This window comes from Rhamphochromis sp. 'chilingali' (assembly GCF_963969265.1).
Source record: "Rhamphochromis sp. 'chilingali' genome assembly, chromosome: 2".
NCBI classification, from domain to species: domain Eukaryota; kingdom Metazoa; phylum Chordata; class Actinopteri; order Cichliformes; family Cichlidae; genus Rhamphochromis; species Rhamphochromis sp. 'chilingali'.
The window spans coordinates 22,651,681-22,676,650 of record NC_137930.1 but is presented as its reverse complement, the minus strand read 5'-3'; the positions used below and the strand labels follow the sequence as shown (position 1 = coordinate 22,676,650).

Here is a 24,970-nt window from a genome sequence, read left to right as displayed (position 1 = left end):
GGGTGTAATGAAGTGTAGTACTGTGGAAAAAGTCTTGATCCTACCTTACATAAAAGAAAATATGGAATATAAGGAAAATTCTAACAATTCTGTACAAACAAGCTTGAAAGTCTCTATTTGGAATGACCACCTTTATTCTTCCACACAGTCAGAACGCTCTTAGGCTGATTTCTTGTCATTCCTTTAAATAGTCTTAAAGAATAGTTCTCCAGGCTCCTTAAGGGACATTCAAACTATTTACAAACAAATATGAGAAAAAAAACTCTACAAAATGTCAATCTATTAATTCATATTAATAGAAAGTGTATCAGAAAGGGGTTTCCATACAACAAACACAAGGCGAAAACAATGCCAGTAGTCGTTAAATTGTAATAACCTGTATGAAGGGCTATACTGATCACTTCCTCCTTGATTTAGCAACATGGCTCCTCCTAGTGTTAATTATGATATCCAACTCTCTCTCTCTCTCTCTCTCTCTCTCTCTCTCTCTCTCTCTGTCTCTCTCTCTTTTTTTTTTATTTTTTTATTTTTTTTTTAATTTTTTTACCAGATTTAACAGTCCAAGTAAAAAGTTTAATTGTATTCAAAGAAAATGACACATTTAACTCAGAATTTTCCATCTGGTTTGTTTCACTGCCCTGTGTAGTTTAAGTCTTAATGAGTCATCATTGTCTTTCAAGTCTACAGGTCAGTTTTGCTTTTGTTTGTAACACAAAGAAAGTGGATATGAATGACACAAATAGTAAGCTGCCTGACAGTATAAGGACCTTATAAAGAATATAAATGCATCTTTTAGATTTTCTTGAATAAAATATAATGAATTCTACTAACAGGAACTGAAGGCTTCTCTGTAACAATATGCCTTTCAGTGCATCAGCATTAGCTTTAAAATGAGGGTATCCTTTGATTAGAATATTAAAATGTTCTGTAGAAATCCCTGCAAAGTCTGAAAAGGGCTAATAAAACATGTTGCATTACCTTAAAACAATAAAGAAAAAGATGAAACACTGTAATCTGATGTTCAGTTGTTTTTCTCCCATAAAACATTATCAGAATTGGAGGCCACTAAGTAAGAGGTTTTAAATCTAAACACAGAAGTGTTTATGGTTTTTATGGGAAACACTGTAAATAAATAAATAAAACAAATAGACAAAACTTAGCTGCTACACTGATATTTTATAATTTTATGACTTTTCTACATTCTTCCTGACAGTACAACCGGTTTAGTTCAGGAACCTTCTGGAAATATATCAGTGTGTCAATAGAAGAATTTGGATAAATCACAGTAGGAGAAAGCAGATCAGTTCAATTCTATCCATGTAATGATTTTGGATTCTATAAAATTCTTGCAATTAGTTGATGTGTTTTTAAAATATCCAAATCATAGCCTTATATTTTGGCTGAAATATATTGGGACACTTGCCAAGGATCATATCTTGACAGTGGCAGTCAGCTTCCTTGACCTTTTAATCAAATATTTGTCTTGTTGATTGAATTGAAACCCAACTGAATGCGCCAGTTTATGTTACCTTCTTATGTGTGCAAAAGATTCCAACCAAATTGAAATCAGTGTGATCACATGTATCTGAAGTCTTTGGCTAAGACTTGTACATTCACTGAGGAAACACCCAGACAACCCAGTTCACCTGGTACAAGATTTCCTGTCAGATTCACCACAATCACACAAAGGATTTGGATTTTCATACTCATTGCAGTTAGTCATTACTTCTCACAATTGCATCACTATCTCCTCGTAATGACACGCCTTAAAACCGCAAAATTAAGATTACAAATCTAACACTTGGTGGGCCATTGCAAAAAAAAAAAATTATTGCAGCAAAAATTTGTAAATGTCTGAAGTGCGAGAAATGCACCCACCCCCCGGCCTTGAGAGTGGCATGTAGCTGCACCAACTGTGTTCAGGACTGCCCTTGACAGACAGCCAATCAGCGTCGGCGCAGTGGACACATACGGTGACGTCGTTTCAACCTGATGTGTGCAAATCAGCGGCGGCCAGCGTGCTGAATGAAACCAATCAGCGTGTTCCAACGAGCAACAGCTCAGCCAATCGCGAGCCTCCACGACGGGAAAGAAGTGACGGCTTATATATGGAGAGACCACATTTCGTCCAGCATTATTCTAGACAAGTAAAGATTTGAAGGAGATACAGTTTGCTCTAAGCGACTCTTACCGGTAGAGGAAACGCAAAGGCCGTTAAATCATTGGTTGTACTTCTGTTAAGGTATGTATAAAGCGTTAATATGAATATGATAATGAAGCATAGCTGTATTTTCCATTTTCTGCAAAATGTTTTATTAAGATAAAACCGGTTAGGCTAAATATTGACAAATAAACCAGCTGAAATGTAACTACACTACTGTCCTCTGAATGAACTGTACATACTCGGTAACCTAAATATAATAAACAGGATGTAGTTTGGAATGTTCTAGCATGGTGGTTTCCCCCTGCATGTCTGCTAGGCATGGTAGCGTAGTTAGCAAGATACCGGGGAATTGGCAGTGGGGTGGTGGTAATGATGGAATGATTGACTGGTGAGCCATCTTATTTTATCGAGAATTCATTTTTCCTGTTATATTTTTTTGCCAAGACCAACTTTTAGTCTGCCGTGGGTCTGCAAGCTCAGCAAGTGACATTACGCAGTACCGTTAGTTTCTGGCTAATGGAACTTGGGAGGCTGAACCCACCTAATATCTTACGTTGTATTTCTTTTCTGCAGATCTGCTTGTAGATTTAAGTACAAACAAACAAAGATGAAGCTGTTGTGGGTTGTGATGCTGGTGGTCGGCACAGTGTTTGCCGCCGACGATGATGATAAGAAGGACAACGTGGGGACTGTGGTTGGGATTGATCTGGGGACCACATACTCATGGTAACAAGTCACGTTAAAATCTTTAAATAGTGACATGATGCCACTGTGGAATAAAATGGCATTCAGACTAAATTCAAACTGTTTTCTTGCAGTGTTGGAGTGTTCAAGAATGGACGCGTGGAGATTATTGCCAATGACCAGGGAAACCGAATTACCCCCTCCTACGTGGCCTTCACCAGTGAAGGTGAGCGTCTGATCGGTGATGCTGCCAAGAATCAGCTGACCTCTAACCCTGAGAACACCATCTTTGATGCCAAGAGGCTCATTGGTCGCACATGGGGTGATTCGTCTGTGCAGCAGGACATCAAGTACTTCCCCTTCAAGGTGAGCTTGTAAACTGAAAGTAGAACTTGTAGTTGCTTGTTCTGTGGGTCATGTTTGAGCTAAATTGTTGTTAAATTAATATTGATATGTTTTCCTCTGAAGGTTACTGAGAAGAAGAGCAAGCCCCATATCCAGGTTGACATTGGTGGTGGTCAGATGAAGACCTTTGCTCCCGAGGAGGTCTCTGCTATGGTGCTGACTAAGATGAAGGAGACTGCTGAGGCTTACCTGGGCAAGAAGGTACAAAAAGTCAGAGACTGTAAAACAGGGAAAATGTTAATTTTAATTAAATGGTGTATCATCAAATCTAACTTTATCCTTTTTCCTCAGGTCACACATGCTGTGGTCACTGTCCCCGCCTACTTCAACGATGCCCAGCGCCAGGCCACTAAGGATGCTGGTACCATTGCTGGTCTGAATGTTATGCGAATCATCAATGAGCCGTAAGCATCCAGTCAAAATGAATTTGCAATTTGAAACTCCAAAGAATATCTCTGCACTCCCTTCTAATAAACTCTCATTGTATTCTTTAGAACTGCTGCTGCTATTGCTTATGGCCTGGACAAGAAGGACGGAGAGAAGAACATTCTTGTGTTCGATCTGGGCGGTGGCACCTTTGATGTCTCTCTTCTGACCATTGACAACGGTGTTTTCGAAGTGGTGGCCACCAACGGTGACACTCACCTGGGAGGAGAGGACTTTGACCAGCGTGTCATGGAGCACTTCATCAAGCTGTACAAGAAAAAGACTGGCAAAGATGTGCGCAAAGACAACCGTGCTGTGCAGAAGCTGCGTCGCGAGGTCGAGAAGGCCAAGAGGGCGCTGTCTGCCCAGCACCAAGCCCGCATTGAGATCGAGTCTTTCTTTGAGGGAGAGGACTTCTCTGAGACCCTGACTCGTGCCAAGTTTGAGGAGCTGAACATGGTAAGATATTAATTTGGTTCTGAAAATATTGCGTATCAAACATTATGGGAGAAACTGTTGACCGAGCTTTTTTAACCTGTGTGTTCTTCAAAACCCAGGACCTGTTCCGTTCCACCATGAAGCCTGTACAGAAGGTGCTGGAAGATTCTGACTTGAAGAAGTCTGACATTGATGAGATTGTCCTGGTTGGAGGCTCCACCCGTATCCCCAAAATCCAGCAGCTGGTGAAGGAGTTTTTCAATGGCAAAGAGCCATCTAGAGGCATTAACCCTGATGAGGCTGTGGCATACGGAGCTGCTGTGCAGGCTGGCGTGCTTTCTGGAGAGGAGGACACTGGTGACTCATCACTTTTAGAGAATATTCTTTGAAACAGGGGTGAGCTTTCAAATGTGGTCCTGTTTACTAAACATTTTCCTTCACTTGCAGGTGATGTGGTTCTTCTGGATGTGTGCCCCCTGACCCTTGGTATTGAGACTGTTGGAGGAGTAATGACCAAGCTGATCCCCAGAAACACTGTGGTGCCCACCAAAAAAGCTCAGATCTTTTCTACAGCCTCTGATAACCAGCCTACTGTCACCATCAAAGTCTATGAAGGTAAGAGTTTGGATATTATTCTTTAAATTTCCCAAATAGTGTTTTTATACAAAGACTCCAATGACAAGAAACCCGTGACAGTGAAATAAATAAGTTCCACAAGTCTAATTGTTGACTTTTTTTATTTCTCTTAGGTGAGCGTCCTTTGACCAAAGACAACCATCTCCTGGGTACCTTTGACCTGACTGGCATCCCCCCTGCTCCTCGCGGTGTACCGCAGATTGAAGTCACCTTTGAGATTGATGTCAACGGCATTCTGCGTGTCACTGCTGAGGACAAGGGCACAGGCAACAAGAACAAGATCACAATCACAAATGACCAGAACCGGCTAACGCCCGAGGACATCGAGCGCATGGTGAACGACGCAGAACGCTTTGCTGATGAAGATAAGAAGCTGAAGGAGAGGATCGACGCTCGCAATGAGCTGGAGAGCTATGCATACTCCCTGAAGAACCAGATCGGTGACAAGGAGAAGCTTGGTGGCAAGCTGTCAGATGACGATAAGGAGTCCATTGAGAAAGCAGTGGAGGAGAAGATTGAATGGTTGGAATCCCACCAAGATGCTGACCTGGATGAGTTCCAGGTCAAGAAGAAGGAGCTTGAGGAGGTGGTTCAGCCCATTATCACCAAGCTCTACGGTAGTGCAGGTGGTCCACCACCAGAGGGCAGTGAGCAAGATGAGAAGGATGAGTTGTAGGCAGGTCTGAAGTCTTGTCGCTCCTTGGCCCTCTGGCATGTTGGTGTACATATTGGACTGATGGGACTCAAATTGTGAGAGGAGTGGTCGGGAAGGGGCTGACAATAACAAGTGACCATACTGAATTTCCTGAAAGACTTTAAAACAAGTTTCAGTGTGTGAGACGTGTTCTCTTTGCTGGAAGGCGGAGATATTTGTCAGCCTGGATATGAGGCTTGTTGCTGCTGTTCTCAGGCAGTCCTGATGGGGAGGGATGTAGTTGGGTGGGCGGGTGGGTTTTGTGGGTACACTGAATATGGTGTCTGTGGGATGAAGGGCTCTTTATGTTCACAGGCAGTGCAAAAGTTTATTTATTGAATCTGGTCATTGTACTTCTGGAAAGACAATTGAAATAAATGTTTGATACAAACTGTTTTCTGTCCGGTCTTATTTTATAGTTTCAGGTTCCACATTGGTAAAGTCAACCCTCTGAAAACTTCATCTTTCAGTGTATGAAATTTCAATTTTGTACATGAATGAGAAGCATTTAACCTTTTTTCTTTCAGCATTTAATGGTAGCTTTAAATGTAATTATGTCAAATATTTTATTCCTACATCTTTTTTTATTTTTTTTTTATTTTACAAAATTCAATATATATGGTACCCAGAGTATTCATGCCTCCAAATACAAATAACATGTTTATTGCCTCAGGGGATGCTGGTCTGTTGGCTTGCACCTCCTCTGGATTCCCATCATCACACACTGTCCAGGGAAATATACACATGGAGTGGTCAAGACGTTTTGGTGGCAGAGCTCCTTTTGAATTTCATTAGGAGCCATCTACATTTGTCTGCAAGCAGAAAATATAAAAACAATCATACTTGGATGTTTGTAAACAACTAAAATACCGTATTTATATAGGGTTAAAAAAAAAATGGCTTAAAGACAGTGTACCAGTGTTAAATCTGTACATGGAGTTGCTTGCTCCATCTGCTGTCATCCCTCCAAATATGTAAATGTTCTTGCCCAGCACAACAGCTGAGTGGGCAGCTACTCCTGGTGGAATATCTCCTTTGGCCTGCACTTTCTCCCACTTCACGTTCCCTTTAAAGATAATTTAACAGATATTTTTATATCATCCCAGTGCAATGCAGTGATACTCTGAACAATTATGCTGCATGTGTGTTGACATAGTGAATGAATATAGATCTTTGAATCCACCGCTACAATGATGTGATCACGTGTGGCTGGAGGGTGCCTGTCTTGTGTTTCAGGTTGGGACCAAGTAGAAGACACTGCGACAGATTTACACGAAAGTGATGGACAGAGAAAAAAATAACTACTGTCATATAAACATATATTTTTCATATCATTTGTTCAAACTGAAACCAGAAAGGCATAATTTACAGCAGCAAAAAAACATAATTTCAGGGGCAATGCAGAGAATACATGCCCCTTGATATTTAAAATGTGTGCTTTTTGTCCCCCTTAATAAAAATATTAAAGAATCAGGTATCTTATTTTGAAAACTTAAACTTCTTGAAAGACATTTAAAGCTGTGTTTGGATGTTGGCTGTTTTCATTCTCTGCCAAGATGATCCCACACTGCTTGAATAATGTTGAGGTCCAGGCACTGGGGAAGCCAATCAATGACTGGTTGTGTTCCATTGTTTGTGTGCTTTAAATCCAGGTCTGCTTTTACTGCACTGGGGTTATACTGGGATCACTGTCATGCTGAAAATAAAGCCGTTGCCAATTAGATGCTTTCAACAAGGTGGATCAAAATCTGACTGTACCTTTCTGCGTTCAGAATTCCACCAGTTAAAAAAAAAAGAAGCTTCAATGCCACTGTCTGAAATGCTCCTCGAAAACATAACATAGTCTCCACTGTGTATTACAGGTGGCTGTGGGTTCTCTCTGTTGTAGCTCTGTCCTGTCCTTCTCTGTACATATCGATGAGGATTTACATCAAAGATTTCATTTTTTCATTAATCACTCCAACAGACCTGTTGCCACTGATTTTCAATCCAGTACCTGTGTTATTTGGTATACCTCAGCCTTTTCTCCCTGCTTCCCTTCTTTAAGAATGGCTTCTTGAGAGCCACCCCTCAACTTAGACCATTTCTGATGAGGCTTCAATAAACAGCAGATGGATCAGTTGAAAAGCTAGATGCATTTCTCAGGTCCTGTGTCAGGTGTTTGCTGGATTTTTTCCTGTTTCTTAAGGTCATGACTTTCAGGCAATATTCACCTGCGGTAGATTTTTAGGCCTGAAATTTTTTTTTATTTTGGTCCTCCACTTGTTCATCTTCTTCTGATATTTTATAAACAATCTACAAACCATGCAGACATATGCCAAGTTTTCACCTAATAGCTCTTTGGGAATCATCTTGTCGGTGCAAAAATACAAATTTTGTCTGTCAAACTGTGATATATTTGGCATTTATGGTAGTTGTAGTAGGAACTGAAAAAAATTGGAACAAAAATTGTGTTTCTGCAACAGGCTGCCAGCAACAAAAAGCATAAAGATAGAATTATCTTATGGTTGTATGGCATAACAGACAGACAGACAGGCAGATAGATAGATAGATAGATAGATAGATAGATAGATAGATAGATAGATAGATGATAGATAGAAAGGGCAGTATTTACTTTTAAGGGAATAGTATTGTATTTTGTATTCTATTTGTTGAAATGTTTAGAAAAAATGGTTTAAATGTTTAGCGATAATTTATCAAGTGAAAAAAGTTAGTTTTTGTAAAAACATAATAGTTATTTAGAAACATTGTACATGTATGCCTATTGCTATATATTTAAACGATTATCATTTGTTACTGTAACATACTTAAGAAAGTCACGATAAAATGAATCAGTTATACTCAAAAAGTGTCCCACCTCAACATGTTCTTGGCAGTCTGAAAACCTATTATCATTTTAAATATCTCCATGTAGCATTATACCTCTGACTTTCAGATTAATCTTTTGAACTTGAAAGAGAGGTCAAAGGTTAAATTTGGTATGACATTTAAAATCTTTAGAGTCTAAGTTATAAGGCTTTTGGCAATTTTCCACCAATAGACCAATAGGTCATTAAGTTTACAATGAAGACCTGAGTGTATGCAAGGCCGATTTTAATGTGTTGTTAACATGAACTCACACTACACTCCTACGAAGGTTTATCAGATTTCTATCAAAAGTTTTAAGTGGGAGACTGACAAAAATATAACTGCCTTGGCGGAGGTAATTATACATTTATACATACATTCACTTATTTTTACATACTTGTGGCGTTACATTCACACACTCACACTTCGGCACAAACGGTGACGTCGCCTAAACCTGATATGTGCAAATCAGGTGCAGCCAGCGCGCTAGACGAAACCAATCAGCGCCTTCCACCAAACAGCAGCTCAACCAATAGCGAGCCTCAAAACCGGGAAAGCGTGACGACTTGTTTATGAAGGCTTCTATATATACACGATTTCACAGATGCAATTATGTGAAATAGACAAAATAGACACAGTTTGCTTCACAGTATTGGAACTTTTGGAGGTTATCGTTGCTTATACTGTTTTATTTTGTAAAATAGACGCTATCAAGACCTCAACTACAAATTGGCGAAGGTAAGACTCGAACCGGCGGCTTCAAACTGGGATTCATGTTGGTGCGTCTAAACGGAGTGAGCTAAACTGACAACAGGGGTAAGTGCGTCACAGATTTATATATGAAGGTTAAAACGTCTATCATCAGCATGATCATTTTTTACATTTTCAACAATACTTTTTTTTTTTTTATCACGAAGTAGTCAGTGTTTAAGAAAAAGGAAAGAATAATATTTAAAAATGCCGAGTGACTTTGAAATATGTTTTATTTGTTGATTATTTTTTAATTACCACTTAGAATAAAATATTTTTTTGTTTTTAAATTGCCACTAAGAATAAAATGTGGTTGTTGTTGTTTTTTAAGAGGAGCTGGCCAAGAAGGTGGTAGGAATTGCAACCAATGTTACATCACAGTTTTGTCAAAATATTTTAAGTTGCCAAAACGGATTGGACTTATTACAGTTTTTTCTGATTGCTTAAGCACATTTTTTGTAACTATTGGCTAATTTTGCAAAACTCTTCACACAAATAAGAAAACCTGTCACCCAATAATCAAAACATTGTAGTTCTCTTGCAAAAGCAAACACAGCTAGATTAACTCTTCACACCTTCGTAAAAATGGTGTTTCCGTATCAAACAGTACACACAAGCCATCATCTACTAAGCACACAATGCGCCAACTGCACACTGATGGTATGAATACAAAACACATCTGGCTTTTGCTTTCTCTGTGCACAAGGTAGGCTATGTCAGTTTGAGCTCATACTTCTGTCATAGATCCATAAGCATAGAGGGATCCAAACTTCAAGTACTGGTGTTTATTCAAACACATCAAAACAAACACAAGTGTTTATTTCCAAGTATAGGATTATTTGCAATCGCCATAATGACTATATGGGTTACTTGGTCTGCAGTGAACATGCTTCCTCTGCCCCCAGCATCTGGTCATCTAGCAATTCTGTAAAGTAACAATTTCAGTATTTTTACATCAATGGTATTGGTGTGTTTCTCATTGGCAAATGGCAGTGCTACAAATCTTTGTGCGAAGTGACTGTACTAACCGATTCTCATTTCAAGATGTCCTTATGGTACTTGCTACAGTGTAGCGGCTCGAGTTAGGCTGGACCCGTTGGCCAGCTACCCTCAGGGTCATTCCACGGTTGATTACATGGTCCACTATTGTAGCTCTGATGTCATCAGCAATTCTATTTCTTACTCTTCCTACCCTTCCTCTCCCCCCTCCTCATCTTCCTCTCCCCCCTCCTCGTCTTCCTCTTGCTCCTCCTTGTCCTTGTCGTCCTCTTCATCCTACTTCTTCACCTCCACGTCCTCTTCCTCGGCCTCTTCTACTTCTCACTCTTTCTGCTCCTTCCATTGTACTCCACATAGACAGCTTACCTGTGGCCTGTTTATAGTGCTTAGGCTGATTGCAAAGTGAACTAATTATCTAAAAAATTTTTCACATGTGAAAGTGTGCCAGACAGTTGGCAAATTAGTGTTAATGATAGCCATACATGTGCATACTTTTGCTAGGAGTGTGTTGGAAATTTGGTAATTGAGTGTTGTGCAGTGAATTGTGCCTACAGTTTTGCAAAGTGTGTGTTACAAAATTGCAAACTGAGTGCAAAGCAGTTTTTGTGCTTTTAGTTTTGCAAACTCAGTGAGTGGTTTTGCTAGAAGTCTGAATAGTTTTAGAGATTGTGCTACAGGAATCACAGTTAGGGTTTAAGCATTCAGAAAAAACTGTATACTCTAGGTACAATAACGTAGTCAAAAATGTTTATAGTATTTATTATCTAAGACCAACTTCAAATCTGCTATGGTTCTGGAGCTCAGCAAATCACATCAGTACCATTAGCTGCTAGCTTCATGAACTCGGGAGGCTTAGTCCACTTATTGATTTCAAAGCCACGTTGATTTACGTTGTATTTATTTTCTGCATTTTCCTTGTAGATTGGAGAGCAAACAAACAAAGATGAAGCTGTTGTGGGTTGTGATGCTGTTAGTCGGCACAGTGTTTGCCGCCGACGATGATGATGATAAGAAGGACAACGTGGGGACTGTGGTTGGGATTGATCTGGGGACCACATACTCATGGTAACAAGTCACGTTAAAATCTTTAAATAGTGACATGATGCCACTGTGGAATAAAATGGCATTCAGACTAAATTCAAACTGTTTTCTTGCAGTGTTGGAGTGTTCAAGAATGGACGCGTGGAGATTATTGCCAATGACCAGGGAAACCGAATTACCCCCTCCTACGTGGCCTTCACCAGTGAAGGTGAGCGTCTGATCGGTGATGCTGCCAAGAATCAGCTGACCTCTAACCCTGAGAACACCATCTTTGATGCCAAGAGGCTCATTGGTCGCACATGGGGTGATTCGTCTGTGCAGCAGGACATCAAGTACTTCCCCTTCAAGGTGAGCTTGTAAACTGAAAGTAGAACTTGTAGTTGCTTGTTCTGTGGGTCATGTTTGAGCTAAATTGTTGTTAAATTAATATTGATATGTTTTCCTCTGAAGGTTACTGAGAAGAAGAGCAAGCCCCATATCCAGGTTGACATTGGTGGTGGTCAGATGAAGACCTTTGCTCCCGAGGAGGTCTCTGCTATGGTGCTGACTAAGATGAAGGAGACTGCTGAGGCTTACCTGGGCAAGAAGGTACAAAAAGTCAGAGACTGTAAAACAGGGAAAATGTTAATTTTAATTAAATGGTGTATCATCAAATCTAACTTTATCCTTTTTCCTCAGGTCACACATGCTGTGGTCACTGTCCCCGCCTACTTCAACGATGCCCAGCGCCAGGCCACTAAGGATGCTGGTACCATTGCTGGTCTGAATGTTATGCGAATCATCAATGAGCCGTAAGCATCCAGTCAAAATGAATTTGCAATTTGAAACTCCAAAGAATATCTCTGCACTCCCTTCTAATAAACTCTCATTGTATTCTTTAGAACTGCTGCTGCTATTGCTTATGGCCTGGACAAGAAGGACGGAGAGAAGAACATTCTTGTGTTCGATCTGGGCGGTGGCACCTTTGATGTCTCTCTTCTGACCATTGACAACGGTGTTTTCGAAGTGGTGGCCACCAACGGTGACACTCATCTGGGAGGAGAGGACTTTGACCAGCGTGTCATGGAGCACTTCATCAAGCTGTACAAGAAAAAGACTGGCAAAGATGTGCGCAAAGACAACCGTGCTGTGCAGAAGCTGCGTCGCGAGGTCGAGAAGGCCAAGAGGGCGCTGTCTGCCCAGCACCAAGCCCGCATTGAGATCGAGTCTTTCTTTGAGGGAGAGGACTTCTCTGAGACCCTGACTCGTGCCAAGTTTGAGGAGCTGAACATGGTAAGATATTAATTTGGTTCTGAAAATATTGCGTATCAAACATTATGGGAGAAACTGTTGACCGAGCTTTTTTAACCTGTGTGTTCTTCAAAACCCAGGACCTGTTCCGTTCCACCATGAAGCCTGTACAGAAGGTGCTGGAAGATTCTGACTTGAAGAAGTCTGACATTGATGAGATTGTCCTGGTTGGAGGCTCCACCCGTATCCCCAAAATCCAGCAGCTGGTGAAGGAGTTTTTCAATGGCAAAGAGCCATCTAGAGGCATTAACCCTGATGAGGCTGTGGCATACGGAGCTGCTGTGCAGGCTGGCGTGCTTTCTGGAGAGGAGGACACTGGTGACTCATCACTTTTAGAGAATATTCTTTGAAACAGGGGTGAGCTTTCAAATGTGGTCCTGTTTACTAAACATTTTCCTTCACTTGCAGGTGATGTGGTTCTTCTGGATGTGTGCCCCCTGACCCTTGGTATTGAGACTGTTGGAGGAGTAATGACCAAGCTGATCCCCAGAAACACTGTGGTGCCCACCAAAAAAGCTCAGATCTTTTCTACAGCCTCTGATAACCAGCCTACTGTCACCATCAAAGTCTATGAAGGTAAGAGTTTGGATATTATTCTTTAAATTTCCCAAATAGTGTTTTTTACAAAGACTCCAATGACAAGAAACCCGTGACAGTGAAATAAATAAGTTCCACAAGTCTAATTGTTGACTTTTTTTATTTCTCTTAGGTGAGCGTCCTTTGACCAAAGACAACCATCTCCTGGGTACCTTTGACCTGACTGGCATCCCCCCTGCTCCTCGCGGTGTACCGCAGATTGAAGTCACCTTTGAGATTGATGTCAACGGCATTCTGCGTGTCACTGCTGAGGACAAGGGCACAGGCAACAAGAACAAGATCACAATCACAAATGACCAGAACCGGCTAACGCCCGAGGACATCGAGCGCATGGTGAACGACGCAGAACGCTTTGCTGAAGGAGAGGATCGACGCTCGCAATGAGCTGGAGAGCTATGCATACTCCCTGAAGAACCAGATCGGTGACAAGGAGAAGCTTGGTGGCAAGCTGTCAGATGACGATAAGGAGTCCATTGGGAAAGCAGTGGAGGAGAAGATTGAATGGTTGGAATCCCACCAAGATGCTGACCTGGATGAGTTCCAGGCCAAGAAGAAGGAGCTTGAGGAGGTGGTTCAGCCCATTATCACCAAGCTCTACGGTAGTGCAGGTGGTCCACCACCAGAGGGCAGTGAGCAAGATGAGAAGGATGAGTTGTAGGCAGGTCTGAAGTCTTGTCGCTCCTTGGCCCTCTGGCATGTTGGTGTACATATTGGACTGATGGGACTCAAATTGTGAGAGGAGTGGTCGGGAAGGGGCTGACAATAACAAGTGACCATACTGAATTTCCTGAAAGACTTTAAAACAAGTTTCAGTGTGTGAGACGTGTTCTCTTTGCTGGAAGGCGGAGATATTTGTCAGCCTGGATATGAGGCTTGTTGCTGCTGTTCTCAGGCAGTCCTGATGGGGAGGGATGTAGTTAGGTGGGTTTTTGAGGGTACACTGAATATAGTGTCTGTGGGATGAAGGGCTCTTTAAATTCACAGGTAGTGCAAAAGTTTATAGTTTTCTCTATATATATATATATATATATATATATATATATATATATATATATATATATATATATATATATATATATATATATATATATATATATATATATATATATATATATATAATTTTAATTTGAAACTTGTTCAGATGTAAAACTGCAAATTCCAAAACTAATTTCATGTCGAAATATTTTATTGCAATATCATTTTTTTTCCTTTCAAGCTTTTTTTTTTTTTAGTTTTTTTTATTTTTTTATTTGACAACAGTCACAATACAGTCATTATATATGGTACCCAGAGTATTCATGCCTCCAAATACAAATAACATGTTTATTGGCTCAGGGGGTGCTGGTCCGTTGGCTTCCTCCTCTGGATTCCCATCATCACACACCGTCCAGGGAAATATACACATGGAGTGGTCAAGACGTTTTGGTGGCAGAGCTCCTTTGAATTTCATTAGGAGCCATCTACATTTGTCTGCAAGCAGAAAATATAAAAACAATCATACTTGGATGTTTGTAAACAACTAAAATACCGTATTTATATAGGGTTAAAAAAAAAAAAAATTGGCTTAAAGACAGTGTACCAGTGTTAAATCTGTACATGGAGTTGCTTGCTCCATCTGCTGTCATCCCTCCAAAGATGTAGATATTTTTGCCCAGCACAACAGCTGAGTGGGCAGCTACTCCTGGTGGAATATCTCCTTTGGCCTGCACTTTCTCCCACTTCACGTTCCCTTTAAAGATAATTTAACAGATATTTTTATATCATCCCAGTGCAATGCAGTGATACTCTGAATATGTATGATGCATGTGTGTTGAAATACAAAGTGCTTCCTTTGTGAATCACAGATGTGGACAGTCTTACTTGAATCAAGAGAATACATATCGTTGTGGAATTTGTCTCCAGCCATGCCCCCATGAATGTAGATCTTTGAATCCACCGCTACAATGATGTGACCATGTCTGGCTGGAGGGTGCCTGCCTTGTGTTTCAGGTTGGGACCAAGTAGAAGAAACTGCAACAGATTTACACAGAAGAGATGGACGGAAAAAAGATTATTTTTATGTAAGCATATACGCTTTTCATAGCAATTGTCAATAGTGAAACATGAAAGAAACAGGAGAATATGGATTTTCTTTTTGAAAATCTCAATCACAGACAGGAAATGCCTCGAACAGTGACATATCATATTTCCTCAGCACTTGATCTTTTTGTATCTACCAGTGAATGAATGAGTGTATACATTCTCTTAATTGTTTGCATCATATATCAATTATGTCTGTTATGTGTGTGTTTTTTTTTTTTTTCTGTTTTTATAATCAGCATTGGGAAGGTTACTTCTAAAATGTATTCCACTACAGATTACAGAGTACATGCCCCAAAATGTATTTTTGTAACATATTCCATTACGTTACTCAATGAGAGTAACATATTTTTGAATACTTTGGATTACTTAATATATTATTATGGTTTTTACAACTACATGAATGTACTCTTGCTGTGTGATTTATTACTGAAGGCTACTCGCCATACCAATACCAACTACATTTTAGAATCTTAATATAAAATGAGTAACAGTAGGGTGGACATTAGGTAAGGCTGCAGTTTTTGCAGCGATCTCGTATAGAAAACTATTTCATGTGTATATAAAACAGGTCCCCGGCTCCGAACCATAGTAAAGGGAACTCTGGCTAATACGTCGGGTTCTGTGTCGGGCTCGTAGCCTGAAATCTAGCTATACTATATTTACATGCTTCTATCTCCAGTTTCTGCTCAGGGACAACTCGTACTTTTCCACTCTCCTTTTTCTCCCTCCCTCGCTCACAGACACATAACGGGTATGGCAGTCCATTCTCCCTGCAGCACGGACTACACTGCCCATGAGGCTACATTCTTTAGGGCGATGCCTCTATCACTGCCTATTGCCTTCATATTAAATAATTTCTTGACCAATTTTTAAAAATATTTCTTCATGTCATTATGCGGGTCGCAAGTAGGGGTTACATAGTCCGCGAGATTGACACACAGGCATTAGAGCCTCTTAATGCGTGTTTTGTTTGGGTTTCCACTGGCGTGGAATTACCAAAAATAGAGAGGGCATAGCCTAACATATGAAACAGGAAAAGACCACCGTGTAATCCATTTGTTTCAACAAAGTAACTGTATTCTGAATACCACCCTTTTAAAGGGTAACTGTAATGGAATACAATTACTCATATTTTGTATTTTACATACATAACGCCGGTACATGTATTCCGTTACTCCCCAACACTGTTTATAATATACATATAGAGCAGGGGTCCCCAATCCCAGTCCACGAGGGCCGGTGTCCCTGCAGGTTTTAGATGTTTCCTTGATCCAACACAGCTGATTTAAATGGATAAATGACCTTCTCAACATGTCTTGAAGTTCTCCAGAGGCCTGGTAATGAACTGATCATGTGATTCAGGTGTGTTGACCCAGGGTGAGATCTAAAACCTGCAGGGACACCGGCCCTCGTGGACTGGGATTGGGGACCCCTGATATAGAGGTTTAGTCATGAGAGCATCTAAGACACCAAAAGTGATGAAAACCAAAGAATTATAATAATAAGACATTTTTAAAACAATTCAGTACCAGGTTTTCCATAATTTTCTCACATGATTCAGTAAAAATGAAATTTGACCTAAAAGCCATTCTAAGCTGTGGAATAGAAATGCTATTTGACCATATGGAGTCAAGGCTAAGTTTCAGCTAATTAAAAAGGTCTACAGCCAAAATGCTCCCAAAATAAATAAAGAAACAAAATTTACTAAACTTCAAATCACTGAATCTAAAAAGCTGACGCTTAAAATTGTTGCTTGGCTCTAGTGTTAATGAACCTCTACTGCATCAAAATGTCTTTACTGAAAATAACTAAAATACATTTTGACCCCTGGAATTATTTTCAGACGGCCACCGTTCTTAATCCATTCTGGCGAAACTGCGCTCGCATGAATGAGAAATGTAAAATATATGAAATTCAACTATGAACTATGAAAGTTCAAATTTAATGACATTATCTCTATTTGATCTCGTGACTTTTACTCTGATTTCACATCTGATCTTCCTAGAGTAGCAAATACTTTGTAATGCTGTAAATTAAACGTACATATTTTTGAAGCATATGATAAAAAAAATCCCACTTTATTTTTTCATTGTCTTTTACACTATCAATTATTTTACACATTATTTTAAACTGCTGTCAGTGAAATGAATACAACCTTTGCATTTCATTTATTGGTGCCCTACTCTGTTAAATAATTTAACAGGTTTGATTGTGGAGACATCCACAGATAGATATGTAGCCCAGTGAATTGATATGTTTTCTAATATCCTCTCTTTATAGATTTTTTGTCCTTATTTTTAAAACATTATTATATAAAGCAACCATTGACGATTGAGAAAGCATAAGATTACTATTTATGATGAAAATTCAACTCAGCAATTTACATAGATGTCCAATACAAATAGATCAATCAATATCTTAGACACGGCACCCAATCAGCTATTTCAGTTTTCACATCAAAACCCGGAAGAAATAACAAAATTTCATCTCTGAAGCAGATTTCTTCTGAAATACTGTCAGGTGGTGTTATTGTAATGCACTGCGATAAGCAGCAGGTTTATCTGACACAAACCTGTATCAAACACATGAAGTTTGGAGTCAGAGACAGGTGCAGATCCTATTTCCCCACCAGAGAACACAAAAAGCCTGTCTCCAAGGCAGGCTGAGGTGGTGTGGTATGTCCTGGGACTCGCGGGTGTCCCATTTGTTTCTACAGTATTCCAGCGAGGGTTACTGTCTAGACACACACAGAATGGAAAAGATTTGTGGGTATTCAATATATCGTGTAATCTATTTATATGATCATGTATGGTTACAGACTACAAGTTTTCAAGGTTTTCACAGCCATGGTTTCACAGGTCAACAAGAAATCTGAGTGAAACCTTTCTCATCTGTGAAAATCCATCAGATTACTAGGTTAGGTTAAAATAGGATTTACCTGCCACCTGTACATTTTGGATACAGTTGCGATTTCCAGTCTGCTGCGCACCCCCAAACACCCACAGGCTCTGGGGGCAGCTCTCTGGTACAAAACTGCAGTGTTCATACCTTGCCTCCAAACCCTCCCACTCAGCAATGTCCCAGTCATGATTGTCTGGTCCATACAAAAACAAAAATGCAAAGAAAGTTATATAATATCAGTCTGATGGCTGATGATAACTTTAGCTTCTTGTCATAATTAAAAAAGACGTCCCATTAAAGCCTGTAAAACACAAGCCTGATAACTATATTATAAAATACAGAGGTATACTGAGGTCATAATACTGTAAAAGCTGGCTCTGGATATATATATATGTATATATTCAGAGCCAGCTTTTACAGTATGTATATATATATATATATATATATATATATATATATATATATATATATATATATATATATATATATATATATATATATATATAATTTTTACCTAGATTTATGATGTGCGAATCTGAGAAACTGCCACTGGGATTGGCTCCTCCAATAATAAGGAGTCTCCCTTTTCCTCCATCTTCAGATGGAGTGAATATACAGGTGTGACCAACACTAACACCTGGAGCACTTCCCCTGGGTCTCAAAGAATACCTATTAGCAACAGAAAAATTTTAACCAGAGGCTACATCCAATGTTATACTCTTTTTAAAATCACAAGTGCACTGAAAGTACTTCAACTCACTAACCATATTCCTTCTTCGGGTTTATGTTGAGGATCAAGGACTGGGAGAAACTCCATGTCTGTCAGAGATACATTAATATAAAGATTGTTTCCTCGTGTTTTGTATCCTCAGTGATGATGCTACAATCAAAGTTATAAGATACGAATAATACACTACGAGCTGGGATTAAAATAATGACTAACACTGACTGACTGTACTTGAGAGCCTCTGAAAAAGCATACATACCTACATTTTCTTACGAAATGTATCCACAATGTAAGCAATCCAAACAGGTCCCTTTTTATTGTTCTAAACACTTAGAGAAGAACTTCTTGTAAGCGACTGAGTTGGAAACACAATCAGCGTACCCAGTCCGCATTTTGAGCACGAGAAGAGCTTCCTCTCCGCTAACCTGTCCTTCCGGGTGAAAAGAGGAGACTACCGTGGCTTTCCGTATATATTACGTGAAGTAATTTCCCCTTGGTCCCACTTTGTAGTGCACATACGTGAATTATGTTAATAAAGTTAAATAAAAAAACTCGTAATTAGTTAACGTAAATACTTAACTACTAGCCAGAATGGGGCTCTACGTTGAAGTCTGTACGCATTTGTTTTACGTAGGTTACGTTATGTCATGCCTTCGTTCCAAACGTGGTTGCCATGGGATTGCCGAGGCGCATGCTCAGTTTACCAATCTCAATTAGCTACTCCTAAGTGCATATTTTATCATACCTAAAACATTAATGTTAATTCCTGGCATGGTTAACGTAGAAAAATGATTTTAAATACAAACTGTTTATTTATTTATTTATTTATTTATTTAACCCAAAGAGTTCTACTTCTCACTTCAAGCAAATAAGGTAGGCAGGCTAAGAGCATTTTCAAACTTAAATACAAGTAAAAGCATAAAATGTTTAATGGTATATTTGACATAGTAATGTGGCTGTGCAAATATTCTCAGGATACCAATATGTCTTATCTGGCTGGAACATAAAAGGTCCATCTCACTTTCTATAAAGTCTAGGCATAGAGTTACTGGGAGTCATAGTAGCGTTTTTTTTAACAATTATTATTAATTATTATTAAATAATTTCCTCCTATACGTTTAGTTTTACATCAACTTCACGAACACGGAATTGCTACATCATCCGATTTTTTCACTCAAAACTACGCTGTTTAAAAGGTCCAATGTTGCTGAGTGTCGGGTATCCAGTAAATAATTCATTATTAAGGTTAATCTTAAGTTACAAAATGAGTGCTCTGGGTTCATGTATGTGCTTGTGTGTGTGCACGCGCGCCTCAGTTCACAGTGTGTCACATTTTGTCGCCATCTGGTGGGAGATTACATTTACTGCAAAGCACTTGCTAAATGTGCTGCTGAAAGACAGAATTGTGGTTCTGTTGAATGGATCTTTAGAATAAAGTCAATAAGTCAGATATCTACAAACTGGAGCACAAACAGGAAGTCCTGAGGATGCAAAGCAGACCCTCACCCTTCCTCCAGTGAGACCAGACTGTACCACTGTAGTGCCTTTCTCACAACCCTGTTTCCGAAAAGCTCATTGTTATTTGGACATGAGTATGAACAAGAATAAGAAGATTAACTCTGTATACTGGCATTAACTGGCAATTCTGTCAGTCAAAGCAATAGTCGTGAAGGACAACCTCTTCCTGATGCCACTGCCTGTTTTTTCTTCATACCTGGGGGTATTGATCTTTTTTTGTATTTGCCGATTTTACTGTGTTTGAAACTTGAGATATAGATCTGTCTAAGAGGTTTTGGGGGAGTGAAACACAATTCTCCTGCAGTCATCTCTCCCACATGTGCAACTACCCAATTAAAGTCCTTATTCAATATTGGAGATGTTCAGCAATTAGAGCCACAAGTGTACCAGGAAACAATGAGAATTGTGTTATCTTGCGGTGTCAACTCCACTGAAAATCTCCAGTATTTAAATTGTTACGGAGGAGGTGAAGCGGTCAGAGCTGTTTGACGTTTTGCAAAGGATTTCACTGTCCTTCAAAATAAATGACTCTTTTGACAAATCATACAGGCATGTGATAGTGACTTTGGAGGCCAGTTCAAAGATCACTTCTCAATTGTTTCAGTTCACCTGATGGGACCTAGACAGAAAATGCAATTATGTTTTAGCAACCAGGTATTTTAAAACCTCAATAAAGAATTCTTGTTGGGATGGTACCTTAAAATTATAACTCTGGCTCTCCTGCATGATGCTGCAGTTCACAAACCAGTCTGAAGTCTTCACTATAATTAATTTTCTCTTAATTTTAATGAGCTGACATATGTGCTTTTTTAAGAGTTTGAAAGAAAGTATCAAAAGGTAAAGATGGGCGATGCTCAAGTTTGGTACGACTGTGTGCATGTGAGTGAATGTGGATGTGTATGTGTAACAAGTCCCAGTGTTTATTTTTTATGGTTCTCATTTTGAGCACCAGTTTTAACTACAATTTGAAATTTCAGCAATGAATTTGATTTGACCTCTTTCACACAATTTTAACCTAAATTTAAGCTGCAGGATGCAGGATGTTTGGCCACCAATAGAAGATAAATATTGCATGATCCACTGAGTCTTAATTTCTACTGTAACATTCAGATGTTAAGGTCAGAATTTGGCATAAAGAACATGAAAGCATGGATCCATCCTGCCTTATATCAACAGTTCCGGCTGCTGCAATTGTGTTGGGGGATATACCAAGCATTATTTAAATACCATTGCTGTCATCCAGGTTCATCCCTTCATGACCAAAGGCTGCTTCTAGGAGGTTAACATGCTGTGTCACAGAGCTTAGATCATTTAATTGGTTCCTTGATCATGACAATGATGTACTCAAATGGCCTCCACAGTCACCAATCCAGAAAGAGATACAAAAAATTAAGGTAGCTCTGAAGGCAAATTGAGCCCAACACTAGCAAGGTGTACCTTATGAACTGGCCAGTGAATTTATATTACCATATCTGAATTAAGCAAACAATTAAGATAAAATGGGTGTATTTTCAGCATGGTAATATTTAACTTATTCTTTTTTTCTTTTCTTGTTTTTCCATCAGTGATGTTTCTTCTAGTATGTTCATATAGAGCAAAACATCCACAGTGCATTTCATATTTTGCTCAGTAGGTTGTGCTATTGCATTTTGTTTGCTCTAATGTTCCATGAATTCAGTGGGAACAGCATAAAAAGCAACAAAGATTCATGTTATTCCACACACATACTTTTGGACAACATTTCTAAATAGTTTAGAATAGATTAAGATAAATATAGTAAAAGTATTAAAATCATTTTCATATGCCTATATTGAGGTTTCTTTCAGTTAAAATCAATGTGAGTGAATTTTATTGTACTTGCCCTGACTTAGTTTGTAGTGTTACGGTTACAATAGAAGCCATGAGAAAAAGTTAAGATAATAGGTCCACTCTTGATACTTTCTTATTACCTTAATAACTGAATGAATGAATGAATGAATGAGCAGAAGTATGAACGCAAGAACATTCAAAAATCTAAAAGTAGAGACTCAAACGCTTGAAAGCTTTGGCATCTAAAACTCCTCAAACATATGTGTGCCCTATACAAAGACACATTAGTCGAACCTTTCTGAACATTTATCCCACACTTAGAAAGGGTACAGCAGATATTGTCATTCAGCGTAGCCTTTTTTTAATTCACTGAAAAAGGAAGGAAAGTCTTTTAAAAGGACTGCTTCTTTCAAGTTTAGGGACATAATGGGAGATTGATTATATGTCCTTCTGGGTTTGTTTGTAGCCCAGAACTATGTGTACTCTTTGAAGCCCACTTTATTGGTTATTAATCATAATCTCAAAGAGCCTCTAGTTAAAAAGAGTGTAGGCCATGTCTCTGTTGTTGGCCTTTCCTATTAATAATTAAGTAGGAAAAAAAGCCATTCAGGCACAAGGTTAGACTGCTGTGTTGCGTGTTTAATGATAGTCCACCATACAGTTCAGTAATGTGTCTGTGAGACGGACAGCGTAAAAACATGTAAAGTAGCAAAGTGAAATGTAAAAAGTTACGTGGAAATCTGCAGAGTTTGACAGAACAAGTACAAGAAAATGGTAACTACCTACAAAATCATAACATACCACAAGATACCATAAGTACCAAGCTCATAAAAGCACCTGAAATGAAAAAAAGGGTTCCCATGGTTTCTAGGAAAAACAAGACCAGATGCAAGACAGGAACCTAGACTACAGTTAACAGAGTATAGTCTGTGTGTAGTACTGTGAGACCTATCATCCAAACACAGTTCAGATACTGCTGCTGGCTGATGCTTATCTACAGTTTGTTTTTTCAAGCAGTCTTGATCAGTGTTGATCTTCAGAATACCTGTTCAATCATAAATAAGTGAATGAGTAAAGTATTTCCATCATAATAATATTTAGATTATACTACAAATGGTTTCAAACTTGATATTTGAATTGACACTGCTTAGCCTTTGCAGTGAAATCACTGAACCGATCCTATTGAACATGTTCGTCATATTATTGCCTTTTTCTTTAATGGAGTTATGTGCCGAATAACAATATGGATCGCTGTGTGGTGTAGCTTATTCAAGAGTTTAACCTGTGCTCTAGTGTGGTCCATGGTGTGGGAGGGACTTGTGTGTGTGCGCGCGTGTCTGTGTGTCCTCTCAGTCTTGGATGACACACACACACACACACACACACACACACACACACACACACACACACACACACACACACACACACACACACACACACACACACACGCACACACACCTTGCCCAGTGCCAGTCCCAAACCCAGCAAAAATCTTAGATCAGGAAAGGCATCCAGCTTAAAATCTTTACCAAATCAGACATATGGATCCATATGCTGTGGTGACCCCATGGAAAATAAGGGAACAATTGAAAGTACCTACTAAGCTGTAATTAGCTGGTGTCTGTGTGCTATGGATGCACCTTGCTAACTAACACATTGCATTGGTTGCACTGGGTGCATTTTAACATAAATGGTAAGTTTGTGTCTGTACTCTTTTTTTAATGTTTCTGTAATTAAGGCTTTTTTCGCTTCACATGATGATCTTTTGTGTCATTATTGCTTTTGTTTTTTTTGATAGGCTTAATAGACTGTTACTCAGTGAAACAAGTTAGAAGACATGCTCTTCAGTCCGCCTCCAACAGGTGCTTAGCAGTCCCTGTGGCCATCTGAGGATGTAGTCTTCTCCCTTTATGATTCAACAATGATAGAATTCACCTGCAGTCAAAAAACTGCACAGTCATCTGCTGTCTTCCAGGGCAAATTGAAAATTCTTCTCTTCAGGGAACTTGTCCCATTCTTGCCTGCTTATCACTCCGATCTTAATTAAGTCTCTCTCGCCTTTACCTTCTTCTTCCACTAGTACCTAATATTGCCTCTTCTTCACATTTCTCTGCTTTGTAGCTTTCTGTTGCACTTCCTGCACTTCCTGAGTGTCAGCCCTATGGGGACATAGGATTATTTGCTAGATCTAATCATTGGGTCACTGTGGCTTTGGAACACAACTTGAGGCATGTGATATTGGCCATCTAGGGACTAAAACTACTGCTGCACTCAGGTCATGGTACGTTAGGGCTTGCCACACAATGTTAGCTTGACAGACTGTAAAAAATATAAATTATTTCTCGGTTACTCTAGTTGAAACCCCATGGAAAGTACTAATATTTAACTTTAAAACTAGTTAAAATCCAAAAGTTTGTGCAAAACCAAAGTGCATCAGTGAAAATGTGCAAATTAGACTGTATTAGATGGAAGTAAAATCCTAAAAAAAACAAACAAACCCAGCAATGGGCGAGAAAAAGCAGTAAAATTATGAGACAATAAAATATGACACGTTGGTACAACTGTTCTCCAGTGTGCTATTTTGGAGCACATATTGTGGAATAAAGCAGGATATACCGGAGAGGACTTGTATAACTTGTCTGTTTAAACATAGACAGGGTAGAGTGGACTTTTGGGAGTTTGAATAGTCTATTATTTCTGTTGAAAGCTGCAAACACAGTGTGTATATTTTCGGTGTGAGAGACTGACATATGGATACCCATTCCCCCCACCCCTAAACAGGCCATTCCACAGTAGCATTATCTGACCATCTTTCCTTTCAGGGAAACGCAGTATGGGTTTCAGAGAAGTCCTTTGTTTTCCTTTCACTGTAACTGATAAGGACCCAAAAAAAAGGGAAAAAGGGGGCTTTTTCTGGGTGGACAGAATAAGAGGAAAGGGAAAATGATCGTGACTTTTTAAA

General features: G+C 39.3%; 3 protein-coding genes across 4 annotated transcripts; 2 read left to right on the top strand and 1 right to left on the bottom strand.

Annotated features, from left to right (window-relative positions):
• Nucleotides 1-2,081: 2,081 nt before the first annotated feature.
• LOC308392403 (endoplasmic reticulum chaperone BiP) lies at nt 2,082-5,704 on the top strand. The gene is made up of 9 exons (XM_080875431.1): nt 2,082-2,242; nt 2,738-2,890; nt 2,983-3,214; nt 3,317-3,454; nt 3,545-3,657; nt 3,748-4,138; nt 4,237-4,474; nt 4,565-4,732; nt 4,867-5,704. The coding sequence occupies exons 2-9, from the start codon at nt 2,772-2,774 to the stop codon at nt 5,427-5,429; spliced, it is 1,962 nt and encodes a 653-aa protein (XP_080731557.1). The 5' UTR covers nt 2,082-2,242; nt 2,738-2,771; the 3' UTR covers nt 5,430-5,704.
• A 3,173-nt stretch (nt 5,705-8,877) lies between these two features.
• Nucleotides 8,878-13,906, top strand: LOC308393125 (endoplasmic reticulum chaperone BiP-like). The gene is given in 10 exon segments (XM_080876644.1): nt 8,878-9,032; nt 10,965-11,108; nt 11,201-11,432; nt 11,535-11,672; nt 11,763-11,875; nt 11,966-12,356; nt 12,455-12,692; nt 12,783-12,950; nt 13,084-13,324; nt 13,326-13,906. Coding segments are annotated over 10 exon segments (2,103 nt in total). The 5' UTR covers nt 8,878-8,898; the 3' UTR covers nt 13,630-13,906.
• A 282-nt stretch (nt 13,907-14,188) lies between these two features.
• rabepk (Rab9 effector protein with kelch motifs) lies at nt 14,189-19,308 on the bottom strand. 2 transcript variants are annotated; one of them, XM_080875291.1, is made up of 8 exons: nt 18,945-19,308; nt 18,719-18,773; nt 18,469-18,623; nt 17,992-18,147; nt 17,626-17,790; nt 14,832-14,981; nt 14,551-14,700; nt 14,189-14,441 (listed from the first exon to the last, which is right to left on the bottom strand). In XM_080875291.1, the coding sequence occupies exons 2-8, from the start codon at nt 18,769-18,771 to the stop codon at nt 14,218-14,220; spliced, it is 1,053 nt and encodes a 350-aa protein (XP_080731417.1). In that variant the 5' UTR covers nt 18,772-18,773; nt 18,945-19,308; the 3' UTR covers nt 14,189-14,217. The 2 variants fall into 2 exon arrangements, with proteins under 2 accessions (XP_080731417.1, XP_080731416.1); XM_080875290.1 differs by having other exon boundaries at nt 18,941-19,307.
• Nucleotides 19,309-24,970: the final 5,662 nt, after the last annotated feature.